Source organism: Tenrec ecaudatus, chromosome 1 (genome assembly GCF_050624435.1).
Source record: "Tenrec ecaudatus isolate mTenEca1 chromosome 1, mTenEca1.hap1, whole genome shotgun sequence".
NCBI lineage: Eukaryota > Metazoa > Chordata > Mammalia > Afrosoricida > Tenrecidae > Tenrec > Tenrec ecaudatus.
This window is the reverse complement of record NC_134530.1, coordinates 268557439-268578295: the sequence shown is the minus strand read 5'-3', so window position 1 is coordinate 268578295 and position 20857 is coordinate 268557439. Positions and strand designations below refer to the sequence as shown.

Below are 20857 nucleotides of genomic sequence, written 5' to 3'. Positions count from 1 at the left end.
AGTTAGGTCAAGCATAATTTTACAATTGCGACCACCATCAATTTCAAAACATTTCTTCTTGAATCTTTGATATCAGCTCCCTTTTATCCCCTCCCTCCCCACCTTGCCCCCCAGGAACCCTTATTATTGTATTATATATTATTATTATTTGCCATATCATACACCATCTAATGTATTCATTCACCTGCAATTCTGTCATCTGTTCCCTTTGAGTGGGGTTAGACGGTCATCCAGTGTTATCAGCTTCCACATCCCTCCCTTCTCCCCCCACCCCCACCCCCACCCCCATCTCTCCCCATACCCTCAGGGAATCATTATCATCATTACTGTTTCTGAAGGGTATCCATCTTGGATTTCATGCATTGAACACTCTTAATTATGCAAAGGAACATACACAGGTCTAACAAGATTAATGAGGTACAACAAAGACCATAATGGTAAGGGGAGGAAATATTGAAGAATTAGAGGATAGTTATGTGTTTTATCAGTGCTATACCGCTCCCTAGATTTATCATCCCTTCCATGTGGCCTTCTGTGAGGGACTGTCCAATTATCTTACAGGTGGGTTTTGGGTCTGCACTTTGTCCACACAATTTGATTGCTTGTTTTTTAAACTTCTGATACCTATCCCTATTGAAACCTCATGATCACACAGGCTGGTATGCTTTTTCCGTGTGGGCTTTGTTGCTTCCCTGCTAGATGGCCACTTGTTTAACTTCAAGCCTTTAAGACCCCAGATGCTATATCTTTTAATAGCCAGGCACCATCAGCTTCCTTCACCACATTTGCTTATGCACCCGCTTTGTCTTCAGCGATCCTGTCTTGAAGGTTCCACACACTTTTTAAAGTGCTCTTTAAAAAGTTAGGCTGCTAAGTGCAAGATCTGTAGTTCCGAACCACCAGGCGCTCCACTGGAGAAAGATGAGGCTTTCACTCCTGTAAAGAGTTAACGTCTCAGAAACCCACAGACAGTTCTACCCTGTCCTACGGTGTCACTGTGAACTGTCATCGACGTGATATCAGTGAGTGAGCCCTCCACCAAACCCCTAAGTGTTATTACCTTCGTCTTCATTTTACAGATGAGCAAGCTGAGGCACGGCGGGGGAGGGGAGGGGGGAGAAGTAACACAGCAAAGACACAAAACCTTAGGAATCTACAGAATCTAAAGACAAGAAAGGAAACGTGGTAACTGTTAGATCCTTTGAGTATGAGTACTAGTATGCCCAGTTAGAAGGACACTGTGTAGTAAAGCAAAGGCAACTTAGCCTTCTGGAAAGCGAATTGAACAAAGACCCAAGAGACCACGGTTCTAACCGGTTGGTCCCTGCCACCAGCAGGTTGGCCTTGGGTAAATAATAAAAATTGACCTCCCTGGACCCAATTACTCAACCATGAAATGGGGACATTGGATCTGGTGACTTCTTCAGGCCTTCCGAGCTGTGTCCATCTGGGTCAAAAATGACTGGGAACACATTAGCTCTGCCACAAACACAGATATGCTAAATCACCCACAGTCCTGTGCGGCTGAGGCGGAGACGATTTGTCAGTTTGTCAGGCTGGGGCTGGGGCCCCTGCCATTGGGAACTGTGCCAACCTCTCTGTCTCAATACCAATCTCTGCGGGCAATGGGGAAGACTGCTGGGAAATAACGGACCTCCAATTAGGAGCACTCCCCTGCTGGTGCCTCCATTTGTACTGGCAGTGGGGCTCCGAAAGTTTTCGCGTCTAGAAACATTAGCGTGCTGCTTTACCAGGTGGTAGGAAGGCAAGTGGGGCAGGAGACAAAGGGTATCTCGAGAGGGGATTTCTAGCTGCTCCTCGTCAAGAATGGCCCAGTGCTCTGTTTCAGTGCTGACATGAAAGCCACTCCATTCCCAAGGCCTCCTACTCCACTGTCTTTCTCTACTCTCCTGTTTCTCTTCTTTCCCGTCAACATAAGTGTACACTCTCCACCCTCACGTCTACCAGAACGATTCCTTCCGATTTCCTCCAGAGGCTTCCTCATCCTGAATCCCCAGTGGTTGAAAGGAAGGCCCCGAGGAGAAAGGGACAGAGACAAGAGCAGCCAGCCAGGGTCGCCTGCTTTGTACTCACAATTCAGCTCTGGCTTGAGCATTGGCCGTGAGATCATTGGGTGCAAAGGGCCGGAATCTTGACTTCATTCACTCTAGGACTTCTCTTTTAAATTGCTAGTGACGGAACAACCCCAACAGAAGGACGATTTTAGGACAGTGGCGCATCCTCACAGGGTCCCAGAAGCCGGGGTGCGCTAGTGCATGGCTGTAGCTTTATGTCTATGAACTCTCATTGCGGAAGAGGCCCACAAAGCTCCCTGGGCTGTAAATGCTGAGCAAGGCCTTCCTGGAGAACAGCAGGATCCCTTGCTGCTCACCTGTCTAGGTCACAGCCCTCCTGCGCTCAGAATGTCAAGGACTTCAAGTTTGTCCTTGACGAGCATCACCAAGCTTCCTGGGTCCTGACCTTTGTGGCTTTATCGCCTTTCCATAGGCCAGTAGTTGCAGTGACTCAGAGGAACTTAGCCAATAGGACCCTTCTCAACTCCCATCCAGAGGAAGAGCCCCTTCAATGGCATGGCCAGTGCGTAGAGAACCCCCCCGTGTGTAAGACTGTTGGTCAGTCGGCACGGCCCTGGGGAAATAATGTATGTCCATTATAACGGCACGAGAAACAAAGCCTGTAAGATGAAGTCTGTATAAGAAAGTAGGAGCCAGAAGTTCAAATAAAATGAGTCTGAAATTCCCTAAATATGCTCATCACGTGTCGTGAAATGGCCTGCACAGTCCGGCACATTAACAACCCGTCCCCCCGTAAACCACCTTCGCCGCAGTGCCACCGAGCGCACCCAGACATTTCAGTGAAGCATCGGCGAGATGACTTTCCGTTGTCCGTGTGCGTGCAGTGAATTTACAACGTGCTCGACATCTCTGTAGTGGGGAGGAAGGCAGCCTGCGGTCGCGGCTGCCAACATGCTGGGAAGCCTGACTAACGCCAAGAAACGAAATCTCCCGAGCCTTTGAACGGTTTCCAGGAATGTCAGCACGTCCTGCCTGCCCGCTCTCTGCTGAATGCCTGCTCGGGAGTCTGTGCAGTACTGAATGTGCCAGACAGGCCTTCGCACAAAGAGGGGGAGTGTTTGGGCCCACCAGAGGGGAGGGCGCAGCTTTTCAGATGTGAATGGGGCGATTCAAGAAGTAGGTGATAAAGTGGCCGCGGGAGGGAGGGCCCCCAGGAACATTAGCAGTAAGAGACCCCAAGAGAAGGAGTTGGCATCGGTGATGAAGTCTTTGCAGCTTCCCACCTTCAAATCTGCATACATGGACCACGGCGACCCTGTGCGCCCGCCTGATGTTTGTGGGACAGAGGCTGGCCTGTGGATTCCCCTGCCTCTGTAGAACTGTGAACGTTTTGTGAGCCCTGTCCCCTCTGAGCCCCATATAGGTGGGCTCATGGTTGCATTTCAACACTGAATGCAAATGTCGTTTGTAGGAGCAGTTGCTGGGGATGCGCTCTCGTTACCGCCAGAGTCTGAAAAAGACTTGTGACAACGGTTTGCAGCTGAATTGCTTAGAAGAGCTTTCCTGGTGGTGGTTTTTTGTTTTTTGTTTTTCCTTTTTCTTTTTACCCCTTCAGCTGGCTTTAGGACAGGAAGAAAAAAACGTTCTTGCATACCGAGCCATTCTCTAACTTGGGAGCAGCTCTGCTCATAATTCCCTGGCGCGGCATCTACCGGGAGAGGAAAGAGCTCTCCTGGCAGTTGCAGCTTTCTTCCAAGGAGGCAGTCTGATGTCACTGGTGGCAGACGCGGCTGCGGGGCTCTGTCTTTTGTCGGCACCCTCTGCTGTTCTTCCAGGCGGTTGTGCAGATCTTCTCTTCTTTCCAAGTGGTGGTGTGTGTCCCTAAGAGACCTGGCTGGAAGTGGGAAAGGGCCTGAGCTAACATGCTAACCGGATTTCCCTGCTTGCTGCTTCCTTCCTAGACGCTTATGGCGAGGGCCTTATACGACAACGTGCCCGAGTGTGCCGAGGAGCTGGCCTTTCGCAAAGGGGACATCCTGACGGTGATTGAGCAGAACACAGGAGGGCTGGAAGGCTGGTGGCTCTGCTCCTTGCACGGCCGCCAAGGCATCGTCCCCGGCAACCGTGTGAAGCTGCTCATTGGTCCCGTGCAAGAGATCCCTTCTGGGCACGACCAGGCTCCCTCTGGACTGCTACCCCAGGCCTTTGGTCAACAGACGCTCTACCAGGTGCCAAACCCACAGGCTTCTCGGGACACCATCTACCAAGTGCCGCCGTCCTATCAAAACCAAGGAATTTACCAAGTCCCTACTGGCCATGGTACTCTGGAACAAGATGTGTACCAAGTGCCACCATCAGTGCAGCGGAGCATTGGGGGAACCATCGGTCCCCATTCAACTAAAAAGGTAAGTGACTAACTGAGTTTTGGGGTCTACTCATTTACACACACCCCCATCCTATTTAGAGTAATGGGTGTGCTCCCTAAACAACTACTTTGCAACTGCCGAGGGGTAAATCTACGTAGTCCCTACCCTAGCTCGGGGTATCATTTTTCTATTCATGCGGCCAGCCAAAGTTTCCAGATGACCTACTATATGCCAAGGACTATTGCTTCTCAGCTGAAGTTCCTCTGTCAGTCTGGATCATTCTGGGTCATTAAGCGATCTCTTCTAGCAGATCTGCTTTTAGACCTAGGTTATGTGGACAAAGTGTGTTCTGTCTTTCCTCTTTCTTGCTTAATGGATGCAAGGGCCCGCGTCTTGTACCAGCAGCACAGTGATGTGCGAGGACCAGAGCTGAGTCATGTCCCCCTCGACCTGGCTCAACAAAGAGCCCACCAGAAGCAGAGGAGCCAGTTCTGCTCTGCACAACGTGGGGGCCACGCTGAGTTGGGTGACTGACTCAACAGCAGCAAGCAACCCGACATCAGCGAGGAAAAGCATGCCAGTGTAGACACGATGCTTTTGTGAGTACTAAAGGGATGTGTCGTTTACTGATTAATCCCGAGGGACTACCATGGTCCCTGCAAGCCTTGGCATTAACAGTGGCCTGCTACTTCAAACAGAGCCCTAGAAGCATAGTGGGTTAAACATTGGCCTGCTAGGCACAAGGCCAGTGGTTCAAACCCAACATCTGCTCTGTGGCGAAAGAAGAGGCTTTCTGCTCGCAGACAGATTTTCTCTGCTCTGTAGGGTCACCCTGGTGCTGTAGAGAATATGCCTTGGACTGTAAGCCACAGGGTCAGCAGTTCAAAACCACCAGTCACTTCTCGGGAGAAAGATAGGGCTGGCTTTCTACTCCTGTAAACAGTTACAGCCTCAGAAACCCACATGGACAGTTCGCCCTTGTCCTATAGGGTCAGCATCGACTCAATGACAGTGAGGGGTTTTTTTGGTAGGGTCACTATGAGTCTGATTTCCATCAAGTTGATCCCCCAAGTGTTTCAGAGTAGAGCTGTGTGTCATGATTTTTTTCCTAGCTGGAAGCTTGACAGAGCAGATTGCTGGCTTTTATTCTTCCGAACCACTGAGTGGAGTAGAACCAGTAAGTAGCCTTGCGGTTAGCAGCTCTCAACACTTAACCTGCTACCTAGACCAGGGCTCCTCCTGCACCACCTAAGAACTGTAACATGAACTGGTTTAGCATAATAACAAAATGACCCTGAGCAACAAGAGGAGGCTAAGACTCCTAGCGCACAAGATACAGACCCGCTCCGCCTCAAGCGAGTCTGGTACAAAGCCTGACGTGTCAAAGCCATGTAAATGAGGAGAAGCCTGTTTGCGGGAACCTCAGTCCTCCGGAAGGGGTTGAGCTTTACCTTCGGAGCTTGTCCTTTGAATGTCAAAGCCAGTCATACATTTTGAAATCTGCTTTAATACAAGGAGCATGTTGTAGGAGACACTTTACAAATGTGCCTGGGTCGTGTACCCCGAGTCTGTCGGGTCTATGAGGAGGAACTCCTAAAGAAGTTTCGGGTAGCTTCCTGACTGCCTTCTCAAGAGGGGAAGCGAACAGCTGGAAGGTGCAACTATAAATAAGTTCCTTCCTTGTTATTTTGGTCCTGGTTGTTTGCACCTTCAAAACAGCTCCCCCGCATGGGAGCCAGTGCGAGCAGACTGGGGAGGCCTGACCAGGAAATGCTTGGCTGAAAGGTGCTGGGCTCTAAGCTTTCGTCACAGCTTGTTTTGGCAGGAAGGCGACGTGTTTTCCGTTTAGACGCGTCCTTTTCAGCTCCAAGTCTGGAAAGTCTAAGGCTCCAGCCTCTTTCCCATTTTGTTTGCTGGAACTGCTCAGCCCACGTCCCCCTTGGCCTCCACCCTGTCCCTGGGGAATGGCTTCTCCGCGGGTGCAGGGTGCTCTCTGAGGAGCGCACACGCAATGGCACTTTGTTCGTTTGTGTGGATGTTTTTGTCTTTAGTGAGTCCCAGGAACCTGCTGCCGTGCAGTAAATCCCAATTCATGGAGACCTCCTAAGACGGTAGTCCTCATGGTTCCCGGGGTTGGAATCTTGATGGAAGCAGACTCCCTCGTCTTTGCACTGAACCTTTCGGTTAGCCACTGAGCGCCCAGCCACTGCACACCAGGCCTCTGAGGGATGCTGTCCTACTGTGCGCAGACTCCCCCATCTTTGCACTGAACCTTTCGGTTAGCCACTGAGCGCCCAGCCACTGCACACCAGGCCTCCGAGGGATGCTGTCCTACTGTGCCCAGTCGGCTCTGACCCATAGTAGCCTTCTGGCCCCATGACAAGAACCAACTTCGTGCCCCAGGCACTCTCCGCCACTGAACCAGTGCCCCTCCCCCCACACACACCCCATTCCACGGGTGTGAGTGTAGCTCTGTCGCAGTCCCTTTGGACCTTCCTGCCCATCATTCTTCCTTCCCTCCTTCCTGTTTTCAAATATAGTAGGCATGCTTGGGGGGGAAAGAGGAGGCTTTCTACTCCGATAGAGTTACAGTCTCAAAAAAAAGTGCCAGTGTGGGAGGGAAACTCACAGGGGCAGTTCTACCTTGTCCATGGGGTCGCGATGACTCGGAATCAACGTGATGGCACCGAGTTCGGTTTCTGTTTTCGGAGGAATGGTTGACTGCTCAGAGGAGATTTTAGCTTTCTAGGCGATAGCAGCTGCTTCAGAAAGGCCTGCCAACATGATCCTTGGCATAAATGTATGACTCAGGGTGTCTCGTGGGTGGGAACCAGACCAGGGACTTAACCCATGGCCCCCTGGGGGTCATCTTACTGGGGAGGTTTCCAGATTTCTCCCTGCAGCCTGCTTACTGAGAAGTCCTTCTCAAGCTTCCTCTTTTACTTTCTCCTCTGTAAAATGGGGGCGGGGGTGGGTGGGTCCAGAGCGAGATAGTGCTAGTGGTTTACACTGGTGTCCTGAAAAGCTATTGAAGAAGAAATGGAAAACACAGTAGAATCTTGTTCTGAGCCACAAAGTGTGAACATGGGAATCACTCCGAGAGAAGGCTGGTTTAAATGTCGGTTCCCAGGCCACCTCTCGCAGGGCCTAACTGAGCTGCATCTGGGCTGGCCGGCGCCTTCAGGCCCTGTGGGCGGGATGGTGCAGGACCACACTTGGAGGGACAGGGGAAAGGACTGTGAAGAGGGTGGAGATGCATTCTGATCTGATTGTGATCTGGGACTTTCCATCGTTACAAATTCCTTCTCTGGTGCTGCATGCAGGCTGTGGGCTTCAGAAATATCATCCACCGCAGTGTTTCTTCTAGTGAATCATTGGGTGTAGGGGGGTGGGGGGGGAGGGGTGAGAATTCTGCCTTCTATCATGGCAGCTTTGCTTCAGGGAAACTCCCGCCTGCCTCCGTGTTAATTTCCATCTATCACGGATTCACTCGGCAGGGCGAGAAAAGTCGACAGTCCCTTCATGCCCACCCGTGTGGAGCAAGAAGACTGCACAGAGACTGACAGGAGCATGTGCTGCGGGGCTAGGCAGACGCTTGGGTCGGTTTCTTCAAAGCGGGGCCACCTTCCGCAATTGACTTCTCTCCACTTCGGTATCTTCAGCTGGGCAACGAGACTCATTGAAGGAGTTAAATGAAACGATCTCTATAGCTCTACCTGGCACAGGGCTGAACACAATGTCATTGTGGTTGTTAGCTGCCATTGAGATGGGCCCTAACTTGTGGTGCAGCTCTATGCACAGTAGAGTGGAACCCTGTCCAGTCCTGCCTGCCCTGTGATCACTTGCAGATAGGAACAATGTGATCCATGGGGTTTCACTAGCTGATTTTTGGAAGGAGCTTGCCAGGCCTTTCTTCCTAGTCCATTTGGGTCTGGAAGGGCCACTGGAACCTGTGTAGGTCCACACAAGTCTCCTCGCACAGATGGGTGGGGTCCGTGTGTAAGGGACTGTGTGCAGAGATCGGACCTGGGAGTTCTGCAGGAGGAGCGAGAATTCTACCACTGAACCACCAGTACCTCAGGCTTCATGTAACGGTGGCTTGAACACTTCAGTTTGTTTTTCCGCCTTTGCTTTCCTTACTCTGAGTTTATGTTGAACCTCAGGATCCCTGTCTATATTTCTTACCACACGTCAAATCATCTCGGACTCTTATTAGACGTACACTGTGCCCCCTGAGCGCGCTGCTCTCGCTTTGGTCTTGTAAGAGTTTTTTTCCCAGGGTGGAAAAGAGCTCTTAGAGTGATCTGGAAACCATCTAACCCCTTTGCTTCACTTCATCAGCACCTTGCACTCCCGCTGTGGCACCGAGCCCGTTCTCCATCAGGCATTACCGGCAGCGTGCCTAGGCCCTAGGAGAATGTTTGTGAGCAGCGCACATCAAAAACGTTCGGCTCCACACTACGACCCACAGACTCGGCGACACGGGAACAAAGAAGCACTGAGGCAGACAGCTGTGAAACAGCATCATGTCGGCTTCATTCATTGTTACACCCGGGGCTCACGGCAACTTCAGGATATTTGAAAACTGTGGGTGAGATTTTCCTCACTTTGTGAAGACTCCTGAGTCTGCACCCTGAGTGTCAAGAAGTCATTCTAAATCCAGTGAGTTACTAAAAACAAAGAGCCAACAATTCAACCATGGAGTATGGTTTAGAGTAGGATCTCCAAGCACCCAAAGACCTAAGACGTCCCATGGTCCCGCTCTCTGCGGACTGGTACACACTGCTGCTGGAGCGGGCTTGATCTGCCTGGGGCATCACGGGGTGTACTTCACATGATTCTTTGCACAGGTTGCGAGTGTTCTAGCTGCCGGTCTCTGCTGGCTTTGCCTTCTTCGAATGGCCAGCTCGGGCTAAATTACAGGCCCCATTAGGGTAGGGACCACAAGTAACATATAGAAAATGCCAACACACGGGTAACTCCCAAATGAACGAATGAGAAAAGTAGAAGCAAGATGTAAAGCATTCCGTGGGCATTGACCTGCCACTAAAGAGCCGTTCTGAACTTGACCCCTGTCGACCATCACACACTGCTCAAGTCTTACCCTACCATCTTTTAGACGAGGTAGTTTCCCCCCAAGAAAGGCCTTCGAGAATGTGCTCCCCTGTTTGTTTGCTGTGGTTATAGCTGTCTACACACAGAGAATGCACACCCAAACCGAACCCACTGCCATGGCGGCGATTCCGACTCATAGTAACACTATAGGATAACCGCCCCTTAGGATTTCTGAGGTTGTAACTCTTTACGGGAACAGACAGCCTCATCTTTTTTCCTCGGAGTGACTGGTGGATTTGAACTACAGACCTTGTGGTTGGTTACCAGGCCAATGTGAAACCCACAACACCACCAAAATGCAAAAGCCGTCGTCGGAGTTGATTTCAACTCAGCAACTTGCTGAGAACTTGAACTTGCTGAGAAATCCTCCATTTTCTCCTGTGGACGCCTGGTAGTTTTGAACTGCGGGCTTTGCAATTAGCTGCTCAACGTGGAACCTGTTACATCACCAGTTTCCTTAAATGGGCGCCAAAAGCTCACAGCCATCAAGTGGATACTGACTCACAGTGACCCTGGCTGACAAGGTAGAGCTTTCCCTGAGTTTCTGAGACTAACTCTTTACAGGAGACTGCTGCCCTCAAACTATGGTCAACTGCGTAACCATTCTGCCCCCAGGGCTCTTATTCAAATACACACCAGAACCACGATATTGCTCCAATCGGGTCCACCCGAGGACCTAACTTGTCTGCATTTTGACCAGTCTGGACAAAAAGATGAAATAAGTATTCCATGGTCACCTAGAGGAGATGTTTTTTGCTGCTGAGCAGTGGAGTTTCCTTTGCATATGCTCACTCCTTTACCTAGCATGCATTTCCCCCTCTGTTGCACCTAGTGAATCCCTGCTGGATCTTGAAAACTCCCTTTAACGGTCATCCCTTCTGAGCAGCTTTCCCCACACCCTGCTCACTTTCTCCCTCCTCTGTGGTTCCAGAAGATGAACAGTTCGCTTCTGTTGAGCAAGTGAACGCTTGAATTCATTGAAAATGGAATGGCCTGCCATTGTAAAATATGTATTGGGGTAGGTGCAGGAAGTACTTATTTGAGGGTGGCACTCAGGAAACTCAAGAGAATGTTTCTTAAGACCTCGTAACAGCTTTAAAGACTGTGGTCTGTCTTCAGACATGGGACCCGGCCAACTGCGGGCAGGAAATGATTCAAGGGTTTTAGCCAGGTTTCTTAGGCCCATTCCTGAAAGGTAAAACAAGAAGCAGAAATACATGAGTACATGCTTGTACCTTCTCAGACACTGAGTCATCATGAATTGTGCGCACACACTTGCGCCCACACAGACACCATAGTCCTTATTGGGTTGCCCAGGGCAATGTTAAATACCAGCCACGTCAAGTGCAGTATATTAGCAGCATGATTTATCTACCAGCAAGTAAAAATAGAGAGAGGAAGCAAAACCTCCAGATAAGATACCATCTGACTTTACCTCACTTTCCTTCATCCCCTTCTCTCTCTCTCTCTCTCTCTCTCTCTCTCTCTCTCTCTCTCTCTCTCTCTCTCTCTCTCTCGCACACACACACACACACACACACACACACACACACACACACACACACCTTACACCCCCAAACCATTTCCGGGACAGTGGGTATCTCAGTTTCTTCACTTCCGAGCTCAATAAAGCATGACTCTGTTCCATAATTGTGTTTTCATATAGAGATAATCCTGACTTAAATGAATTCGTCTCCTCAGTTCATGACTTTGGGGGCATTCTTCAACAACCGCTCCTCTCAAGAGTTGAGGTAAATCATAAGTCTGAGACAAAATTGGAGGTCCTTGAACTCTTGAGGGGCAGGGCGTTCTGAGCTCACTTTGAACAAGAGAAGTGTCTCTCCTTGTCAGGCCACCCATGCCAGCGGAATGAGCAAGCTCTGACACCTCCTTAACACCGAACAAAGGTCTCCTTTGTTTGGTCAGTGCCAAGGCCTTCAAACTCAGTTGCAATTGGTTCTAAAGCTCACAGATAGTGCATATTTCTAAGAGTGCGTTAGTAACTTCTTATAAACCCTCACCAAAGCAAATAAAGGTAATCTTCCTCCTTTCTAAACTGATTTCATGCTAAGTGACTGTGTTATCAGAACAGATAAGTAAGACATTGTATGTGGTATGGTGCCTGCTTAGTGGATAGCTTTCTATTTGTAAGGAGAAAAGAGGGATAATAAAATTACTCATTTTACTGAGAAAGCTGAGACTTAGTATTGATTGCACAGATTTTTTTTTTTCAGAACTGACTTGTCCGAGCACCCTTTGCAAAGTGCAGCCCTAGAAAGAGTCAGAAAGGAAAAACGCAGTTGGTTCTAGCTAGTTGCTACCTAGTTGTCCAGGCACATTTCCAGAGCAGTGCGCTCTTGCTCTGGAAAGTCCGGGTCTGACTTCCTTAGGACAGTGTACCGCCCCAGAGAGTTGCAGGACACTCGAGGAACATGGGAAGGAGTCCACTATGTGAAGCAAAGGATACTTTAGCAAGGCAATCTTCACCTCTGATGTATTTGGAAGATTTTTAAAAAATAATTGTTGGTGTTCAATGAAGGTATGCTTGAACCAGTAGTCTGTCAGAAGAGGTTGGTTGATGCATTTACCACTAAGTCTGTAACCCCTAACGTTCTGCCCTTTCATTCTTTAAGGTAGCTTCAGAATGAAAGTGGGGGTGACTGTTAGCATGCCTTTGAGCCATTGTGTACTTCATCTCATTTCCCAATCCCAGCAGTCCACGAGATGTGCATTCCCCCTGCATGGTACAGATGAGGTCTCTGAAGCCTGAGAAGTCAATTAGTGCTGAAGGACATACCTCTGGCCAAATATAGAGTTGATACTTGAGCCTTAATTTTTTTCTAACTCCCAAACTAATGGGTTTTACATCCCAACTACTAGTGGATGAAGCCAAGTCCTAAAAAAAAAAGGGAGGCACATTTAGATACTTCATTGGCATTTTCAGCTCACCAGAATCCTGGGCTCTAAGAAGCATCCTGTCGGCCAAGAAGAACTTGGGTGGCTTCAGAGGGCTGCCACACCACTTCACACCCAGAGAGCCACTCCGGGGCTCAGGGCATCTTGGTTAAGGACTGTGGCAGCTCCTGTCGCCCAGCTGGAGTGTCAGCTGCAGGCCAGGCTGGCCCACAAGGCCGGAGCACGTTGTGATGGTGTTGAGACCCATGATTTTGCCGAGCACGTTGCTGTGACTTTCCCTGCCCATCTTTACAGATGATGTCAGACTGCTCCAAATGAGTCAGTTCAGTCCACCAGGTGATATTCGAGCTCTCACAGCATGGACTTACCAACGCATGTTGTTCCTAACTGCCTTGGAGACAGTCTCCATTCATGGTGACCCCATGGACAAAGAACAAGGAGTTCCCGGATCTGGGCCATCCCCATGATCCGTTGCAGATTAGACCATTGTTGTGTGTAGGGCTTTCATTGGCCGAGTCTTGAAAGTAGTAGTCTTGCCTAGTGCCTCTTAGTCTGGAAGTTCAGCTTTATAGCAACACTCAAGCTTCAGGAAGGAGATGCATTGGCTGGAAATCAAAGCCGGGTCTAAATGCATGAAAGGCGAAGATTTTGCCACTGAACCACCTAGGCCCATTCTTGCTAATGAATTCCCACTGCGGTCGAGCCAAGTCCTCCTCCAAGCAACCCTCTGGGACAGAGTAGCAGCGCTCTCAAGAGGTTCCGAGCGTGTGATTCTTTGTGGACCTGTCTCACCATTCTCCCCTGGAGCCCCTGGTGGCTTCAAACTGCTGACCTTGCAGGCGTGAGTCCAACACTTACCTTCTCCTCCAACACAGCCTCACACAGGTGCAGCTACCCAGCTTGTGCTCCTACAAGGACGCCACTTCCACTGGGAGTATTTATTTGGAGGTTAGAAAAGTAGTGCATTTGCGGTCTACGTGGCTAGTGTCAGCCACAGGACTTGGAGGAACATAAGCTGGACCACGGGGCCAACCGAGCTAAGTATCATTCAAGTTCACGTCTCTGTCACTACCAGGCTGGCTAACCTCCCTGGACTTCAGTTCCTTCAACTGTGAATGAGCCATGGAATTCTAATGGGGTTTGCTAAAATTTTATGATCCAGGTATCCTCATTGGATTCCTCCCTCAAATCACTTGAAAGGATTAATTAAATGACCTGACCTCCAGATTCAGGAGATAAAACAACAACAATAAAAGACAAGACAGACAGGTGCCTCTTGTGACTTTACAGTGGTCCCTATGTTTTTGCAGATTCTTCTTACCCTTCCTTTTGGATCCTGTCCTCCTTGCCATCCAGAAACCATGGCCCAGCCAGGAGAAAGCCATGAGCAGGCCAGCATTTAAGGAGGCTGGGCTTGGGGTCTGCTGATCCAGGGAGGGTTCGAATTTAGTTCCTATAACCAACCAAGAAAACTTCCAGAGAGTTCCTCATGAAGGGGGATCTCTCATCCCTGTTATGTTTCCAAGAGCTACCACGCATGATCATCTGCTCACTTCCCTCTGTTTAACCCTCTCAGACTTGGCAGAGACTCCTGTGGGTCTGGTAACCTTCCACAGGGCCACCCCTTCACAACAGCAGTGCCCCAGCCCCGTCCCCCACGTGTCCTGCCACTGGGCTGTCAGCTCCATCACCCGTAGTCACGCTCTCTCTTTTTTAAAATCTTTTTATTGGAGGCTCGTACAACTCTTATCATAATCCATAGATACATCCAGTGTGTCAAGCACATTTGTACATTTGTTGCCGTCATCATTCTAAAAAAAAAACCATTTGCTTTCCACCTGATCCATTTGTATCAGCTCATTTTCCCCCTCCCTCCGAGCTTCCCCCTCCTTCATGAAGCTGAGTGTCTCGTAGCCCCTTTCTGGAAGTATATGAATGCTACAAACATGCTTGGCTGCTAATCTGACCAGAGACGCCTCGGAAGAAAGGCCTCGTGGTCTACTGCCCCCAAACCCAGCGACTGAAAAGCCTAGGGAGCCCAGTTCTGCTCGTACACCAGTGGGCGTGTTGGGGGATGGAAAGAACTTGACAGCCGCTGTTTGTGCCTCATTTCCATAAGCACGTCCCCTCTGAGCGGCTCTCAGTCCGTTTCAAAATCCAGCTCAAGTGCTCAGTGTCCTGTTGCATTTGTGTTACCATTTAAAGAGCTAAAACGCTTGTGTGTTCTCGTATCTTTCCTTCCAAGGGCACTTCAATCTATGGGCTATGGGAAGAAGTCTCAGCTTGTCATGACTGTATTCGGCATGGTCTGGATTAAGACCTCTGCCACGTGAGGGACCCAGACATCACACCCCATCATGTTCTTTTTTTTTTTTTTTTTTTTAACATTTTATTAGGGGCTCATACAACTCTTATCACAATCCATACATATACATACATCAATTGTATAAAGCACATCTGGACATTCTTTGCCCTCATCATTTTCTTTTTTCTTTTTTCTTACATTTTATTAGGGGCTTAGTGCCTCTAAGGGTTCTTTGGCTCTTGGTCTCACCGTCACTAAATAATGCTTTAGCCTCGCTGTGCAAAGCACTTCCTGCAAGCAGCAGGGGAGGCATGGCGGGGGCTTAACAATCGGGCAGTGTCTCCATCACGACCTGCTGCTTCCGCCCAAATGCCCAGTCAGATGAGTGCGCCTCATGAGCCCGTGCCACTGTGGAGCGGGCATACGGCTTAGTTTCAGCATAAATTCAGGAATCAAAATGGCTTTGGCAGAAAACGGTGCCCCCATCCACACCCGGAGGGAACCACTTCTCCAGGAACACCAGGGAAGCCGTGGCAAGGGTTAACTGTGGATGGCCGCGGCTCAGTATTTTTAAGGCCTGGCCGCGTTTTCATGATATTGTTGCTACGCAAGTAAATAAATGAGCTCACTGCTACACCCAGACTGGGCAGGGGGACTTTATAGAGAATTAATAAAGCCAGGAGAGGCAGCATGTGGCTTTTCCTTCTGGTCCTAGAAGAGCAACTAGTAATCTGGGAATGGAAGCAGACCCACCACTCTAGCTGTGCAGTTTTGGAAAACTGGATCCCGGCTCAAATGAGTGTGTGGGGAGAGTGGCCACGTTTCTTTATGGAGGGTTTTCATTTAAAGAGAACGCGTCGGGTCTTTTATGGACTAAACCCTAAGAAATACTATGGTGGCCGCCCCTGCTTTATACGTGCACTGAAATGAAGTGAGTCCTTGCCAACAGGCAGCTTTGAGAAGCCCAGTCCCCTGGTTAATGCCCAAGACCCAGAGAGAGAGCGAATATATAAATAAGTCAGGGAGGGAATTAGAGAAAGGCAGGCATCGATCTAAAGTTACCTCACAAGAAAAATGCAAGTAGGCGACTGCTATTCAGTGAAATGTAATTTTTAATTCAGATGATCTTAGGTACTATTAATAGAGAGGTTAACACACGAACTTTATCACCACCATTCTGGCACCATGCCCCCTTTTAACTTCTCACCAGTTACCCATGACACGAATATTTCATTTGCGTTTCCTGGGTTGCCTGGTTCCTGACTGGGCTTAAGGGTGGAACCCCAGAAGCTGGTCACACACCTTCCTGCTGTCCCAGATGCCTGCGTAAACCCCACTGGTCAATAACCAAGGCAGGACAGATGTGGCTAGGGCAAAATAATTGTGAGTCTGTTCACTCCTATGGTTGTTTTTATTTGGCGGCGGGGGAGGGGGAGTGTTGTTTGTTTTTTAAGGAGAATACTTATTAAGGACAAAGCTATCAAAAACACACAAAACACTTCATCCAGATGTGGAAGGCCATTAGCACAAGGTGATAATGGTGTCTAATGATTCATAGGACACTAGTTAAATAAGGCATGGAACAAAGGAGCCTTCACAAATTCAGGCTTGGTGACAGATCAGTACATCACAGTTAAAAGTGGGCCTACAGAAGCGGGAACAGGATTGAGACATGTACCTTATGTTGGATAGAAGAGCTTACAAGATTAGTCCAGGGACTTCCAACCAAGGAAGTCAGGGTACAACTGATAGGGAATGGCTCATGACAATGCGACCCTCTGTACTGCCCCCAGTAGAGTGACCTCCATCAAAGATACACCCAGGCAAGTCCCTAAAATAGATGACTTGTCCCTTGCCGGAGAGGGAGGCTTAGTCTACATAAGAACTCTTCAAATGGATTTTGGATTTTTCACTGCCATCCATAGCTTTCTGAAAACGGGGGTGCTCAAATTTTAAGGTCCAATACAATTCCCCTCTCTGATCATGGGTTATACCATTATTAATCCTTTGATCAAATAGCCTGAGGTGCTTCTTCTATGTGGATTTATCTGACACCTCACTTAGATGACGACTATGGTTGCTTTTGACTATAGAGATTTCAACACGGATACTTCAATCAGGAGACATTGAAGCTGAGACCATTTACAAAAAGTCCACCCTACCCCTCTGAGTGGGATTTCTTATTATTTTTATTTCCAGACATTTAGTTTAAATGTTTGAACTTTTTCATTGTATTTTTGTGATTTGTATAATTGTTGATACATATAAATACAAATACATATCTATTTGGGATATGTGCAAATAGCAGGAGTCCTCATGGAACAATGGGCTGTCCTTGGACGGCTAACACAGGATCAGCAGTTTGGACCCACCAGCTGCTCTGAGACTTTCTGCGCCTGCAAAGAATCACAGCCTCAGAAACCAAATGCATAGGGTTACTATGAGTCAGAATTAGCTTGAGGCCAGTGTGATTGGTTTTTGTTTGTTTGTTTGTTTGTTTTGCAAATACATGTATGCACACTCATATATAATAGGTACAAAAATATTTTTATAATTCTGGTTACTATGTGAACAATCGTTAAAAATAAAACAAACCCACCAGAACATGACCAATGCTGTTGAAGCCACCTGTGTGCTCGTCATCATCCAATCTGTGTCATCCACGCCAGCTGATGTTAACTGTCAAACAGCAGTATTTTCCCCTCTCTTGTTAATGGTTTCTCTTTGTCCTTGGAAATGTTGGTAGAGGCCCTGGGGGGGGGGGGGGTGGAATTGCTTCTTGATGAGGTCCTCGTGGCAAAAACAGCTTGTGATCTTCCACCAAAGAGCAGGTTGGGAAGTGTCAGGAATTTGGGACTTTGCTATCCTTGTCTGGGTAAATAACTTTACACACATTTTCCCCAGGGTTTGTCCGTTGCCATGACCTGAATCTAATGGTCCTCTCGAACCAAATTCTCTTGTCATTAGCCACTTGGATTTGAAATTCCAATTGCTTCTTAGACCTAACTGAAAACGCTTAAGCTATCGGTGAAGATGAATTCTTTCTCCAATCTCCCTTACATGGAAGTATGATTGGATTTGTTTTCACTTACGATTTTACCGGGAAACGTTTTGAACGCAGACAGCGTTGGTAGTTCTGATTATTAGTACATCGATTAGAAAGAAAGCAAAGACGGCCGATCGTTTGTCTTATTTCTCTTGTCTCAGCTCCTGCATTCATTGGTTAGCTTCAGCTGTGTTTTGAATACTGCATTTTAAAAACTATTTGTAGCAATGATCTGAAGCCTGGGGAGATGTTTTCTTCCTCAAGAAAGGACTTTTGTCTCTTTGCCTTGCATCAGACCTTCAATTGATTCCAACTCATAAGGACGTGTATCATAGACTTACCCGAATCTAGCTCCTGGATTTTAAGATATTCTGTGCAATCCTGCTGCTTCAAAGCCTGCCTGCAGCCTTCATGGGGGGAGGGGTGGCCTCTTCTACTCTTTGTATTTGGAGCAGCCCATAGGTCCCATCTCAAAGTGAAAGCTGACTTATCTGCTTCCATACCTTAGTGAGCCCTGGATCACAGATCCCCCTTCCTCCCAAAATTCTTCTTAAAATAGTGTCGACGCCTGTTTCCAATGAACAAAATTGGGGCAAAAGCAGCCTTGAACTTTGGATTTACCTCCCTGAATTCCTCCGCCTCTCACAAATATTGACCGGGAAATTCTTCACGCTCTTTTAGCTCTCTGGTACTATTAAGATCTCTCGTCAATTTTCCAAATTAAAAAAAATTCTATGTGTGTGTGCATAAAATTTCCAACAATATCGTTCATCTGCGTTACCTACTCCCTCGTTCCTAGAAAGGGAAGTGCAAAGCAAAATCTGCATCGCCTCAGTGACATCACTGTAAGAGCTAACGTTTGAAGGTTTATTCTGTGCCAGGCAGTTTGGTGAGTACATTACGCACTTGATCTCATTGAATACAGTAGCCTCTGAGGAAAAACATTTAACTTGTGGAGGACGCAGGCTTAAAGTGGATGAGGACCTTGCTCCAACGCTCACCACTAATGAAATGGCAGGGCTGTGACTGAGAGCTGTGGGCTCAGCATTAAGCTGCTAACACCGGGTGGTGGACAGTTCAAACCTGCCACGCTGGTCCCTGGGAGAAAGGTGCGGCTGTGTGTTCCTGTACAGAGCTACAGTCTCAGAAGCCCCTTAGAGGGTTGCTGTGAGCCATAGGCACTCAACCATGAGCCGAACCAACTCGGTGGCAGTGAATTTGGTTGACTGTCTATAGTTGAGGTTCTCTAAGTCTTCCAGGCCATCACCCCCGGGACACAGCTCCTATGACATAAGCCTGTCACACATGCTCAGAGCTGAAGCAAGCACGACTCCTGACCCTTACCATTGTATGTACATTCCTTCTGATAGCTAGATAACACACAAGGTTTTTTAAAAAATGATTTATTATTTCATTTCATCAAAGCAGCCGGAGCCCTGGTGCCACAGTGGTTGTGCGTTGGGCTGTGACCCGCATGGTCAGCAGTTTGAAACCAGCGGCATCCCTGAGGGAGAGAGGCTGGGCTTTCTACTCCCACGAGCAGTTGCCGTTTCATAAACCCACAGGGAGTAGCTGTGGGGCAGCATTGACTCGAAAGCAGTGAGTCTTTCTTCTTCAAAGCTTGTGATTCTAGCTGGTGACTGAGAAGACCCCAGGGGTTAGTGTCACATGCAGGCTCAACAGGAGAAGGGATCTACCCATCCTTGACTTCCGGCAGTGGCTTTCTCCAAATGCAGGTGCGACTGAGGAGCCCAGCTTCACCCACCATCCGCTCGGCTCCCTCACTTTCCCAACGCACTGTCGGAGAAATAGGACTAAAAGGAGCGTCTCCCTTTAAGGAATGGTCTCACCTGATTGTGGGCACCAGGCAAGTCCAAAAGGAGACGATGGACTCCGTAAACCTACATCTGAAATCCCCAAATCTAGAGGTCAGGGGATGGGAAAAGTGAAGGAATTCTGACCGGGGGCCTCAGTCCAGGCCAGAAGCAGAATGCATCACAGGGCCCCAGTTACTGTCAAGTGGACACGGAGTGGTGGCGACCTCCTGGTGCCAGAAACGAGTGGTCTCCGTAGGATTCCACAGGCTGATGTTTCAGACGAGGTCACTGGGCCTTTCTTCAGAGGCTCCTGTGGGTAGGCTTGAACCTCCAGTCTTTAGGTTGGGCAGCCAAGCATGTAACTGCTTGCCAGACTTTCAGGAAAGGTCTGTTTTAGTGCTTAAGGCCTTCTGTGCCTGGATGAGTCTGCCCCCCCCTCTTCCCTTATGGAATGTCATCTGCTTTACTTAGGGCCAATTAACTGAATCACGTGTACTACTTTATTAGTGCAGCTAAAACTAGTGTTTGATCACACTGGGCACCACAGCCCAGCCAAGTTGACACATACAATTAACCATCATAACCACTGTGGGTGACTGACAAGATAGCGTCCAGCCCTTTATGGGTTCCAGTCCAGCTGGAACTGCCTTACCTGGAAACGGAGCTTATGCTCTGTGGACAGACATCATTGGGTGCCCTTCCTGGCCCTGTTACCATTCACACCAGCTCCCTGGGGAACACTCCTGAGTGTTCTGCGTGCCGTCAGCCAACACGTGTATCAGTCAGCACTGCTACAGGCGCCTGGGTTACAACTGCCATTCGTTCCTACCTGCGTCTTTTCAGTCGGAACACGGGTGCACAATTCTTATTCAGCCTTACTTTAGCGCCAGAAGGGACGTGATGGTGCTGCCAGTTTAGCACCGGATTGCTAACCTCAGGGTCAGCAGTTCAAACGACCTGCTGCACCGAGAGAGGCAGCTGAAGCTGTCGGCTCCTAGCCTCAGTTTGACAGTCTCGGAAGCCCTAGGTGGAGTCACTGTGAATCAGAATCGACTTGTCGGCGGTGGGGCTGCTTGCCTGGTTTGGGAGTATATAAGGAGACACGAGAATGCAAAGTATAGAGAGCCAAGTTGATTAGTGGGGACCAGGGGGAGGAAGGAGAGGGAAAAGGGGAGTTAATGTAATGGAAACGTCATATTGATTAAGGGTGGGACTGCGCAGCCAGTTGTTGGAGTTGCAATCAATAAATGATAAGT

General features: G+C 48.8%; 1 protein-coding gene across 2 annotated transcripts in view; it reads left to right on the top strand.

Moving 5' to 3' along the window:
* The window catches only part of NEDD9 (neural precursor cell expressed, developmentally down-regulated 9), a 57379-nt gene that overhangs the window by 21077 nt on the left and 15445 nt on the right, over positions 1–20857 (top strand). Inside the window, exons 1-2 of one of the 2 annotated variants that reach the window (XM_075532393.1) lie at positions 3758–3907; positions 3998–4441. In XM_075532393.1, coding sequence (XP_075388508.1) covers positions 4004–4441 — 438 coding nt within the window. In that variant the 5' untranslated portion in view covers positions 3758–3907; positions 3998–4003. Of the gene's footprint in view, positions 1–3757; positions 3908–3997; positions 4442–20857 lie in introns of those variants that run through there. The other variant, XM_075532387.1, reaches the window with a different exon arrangement.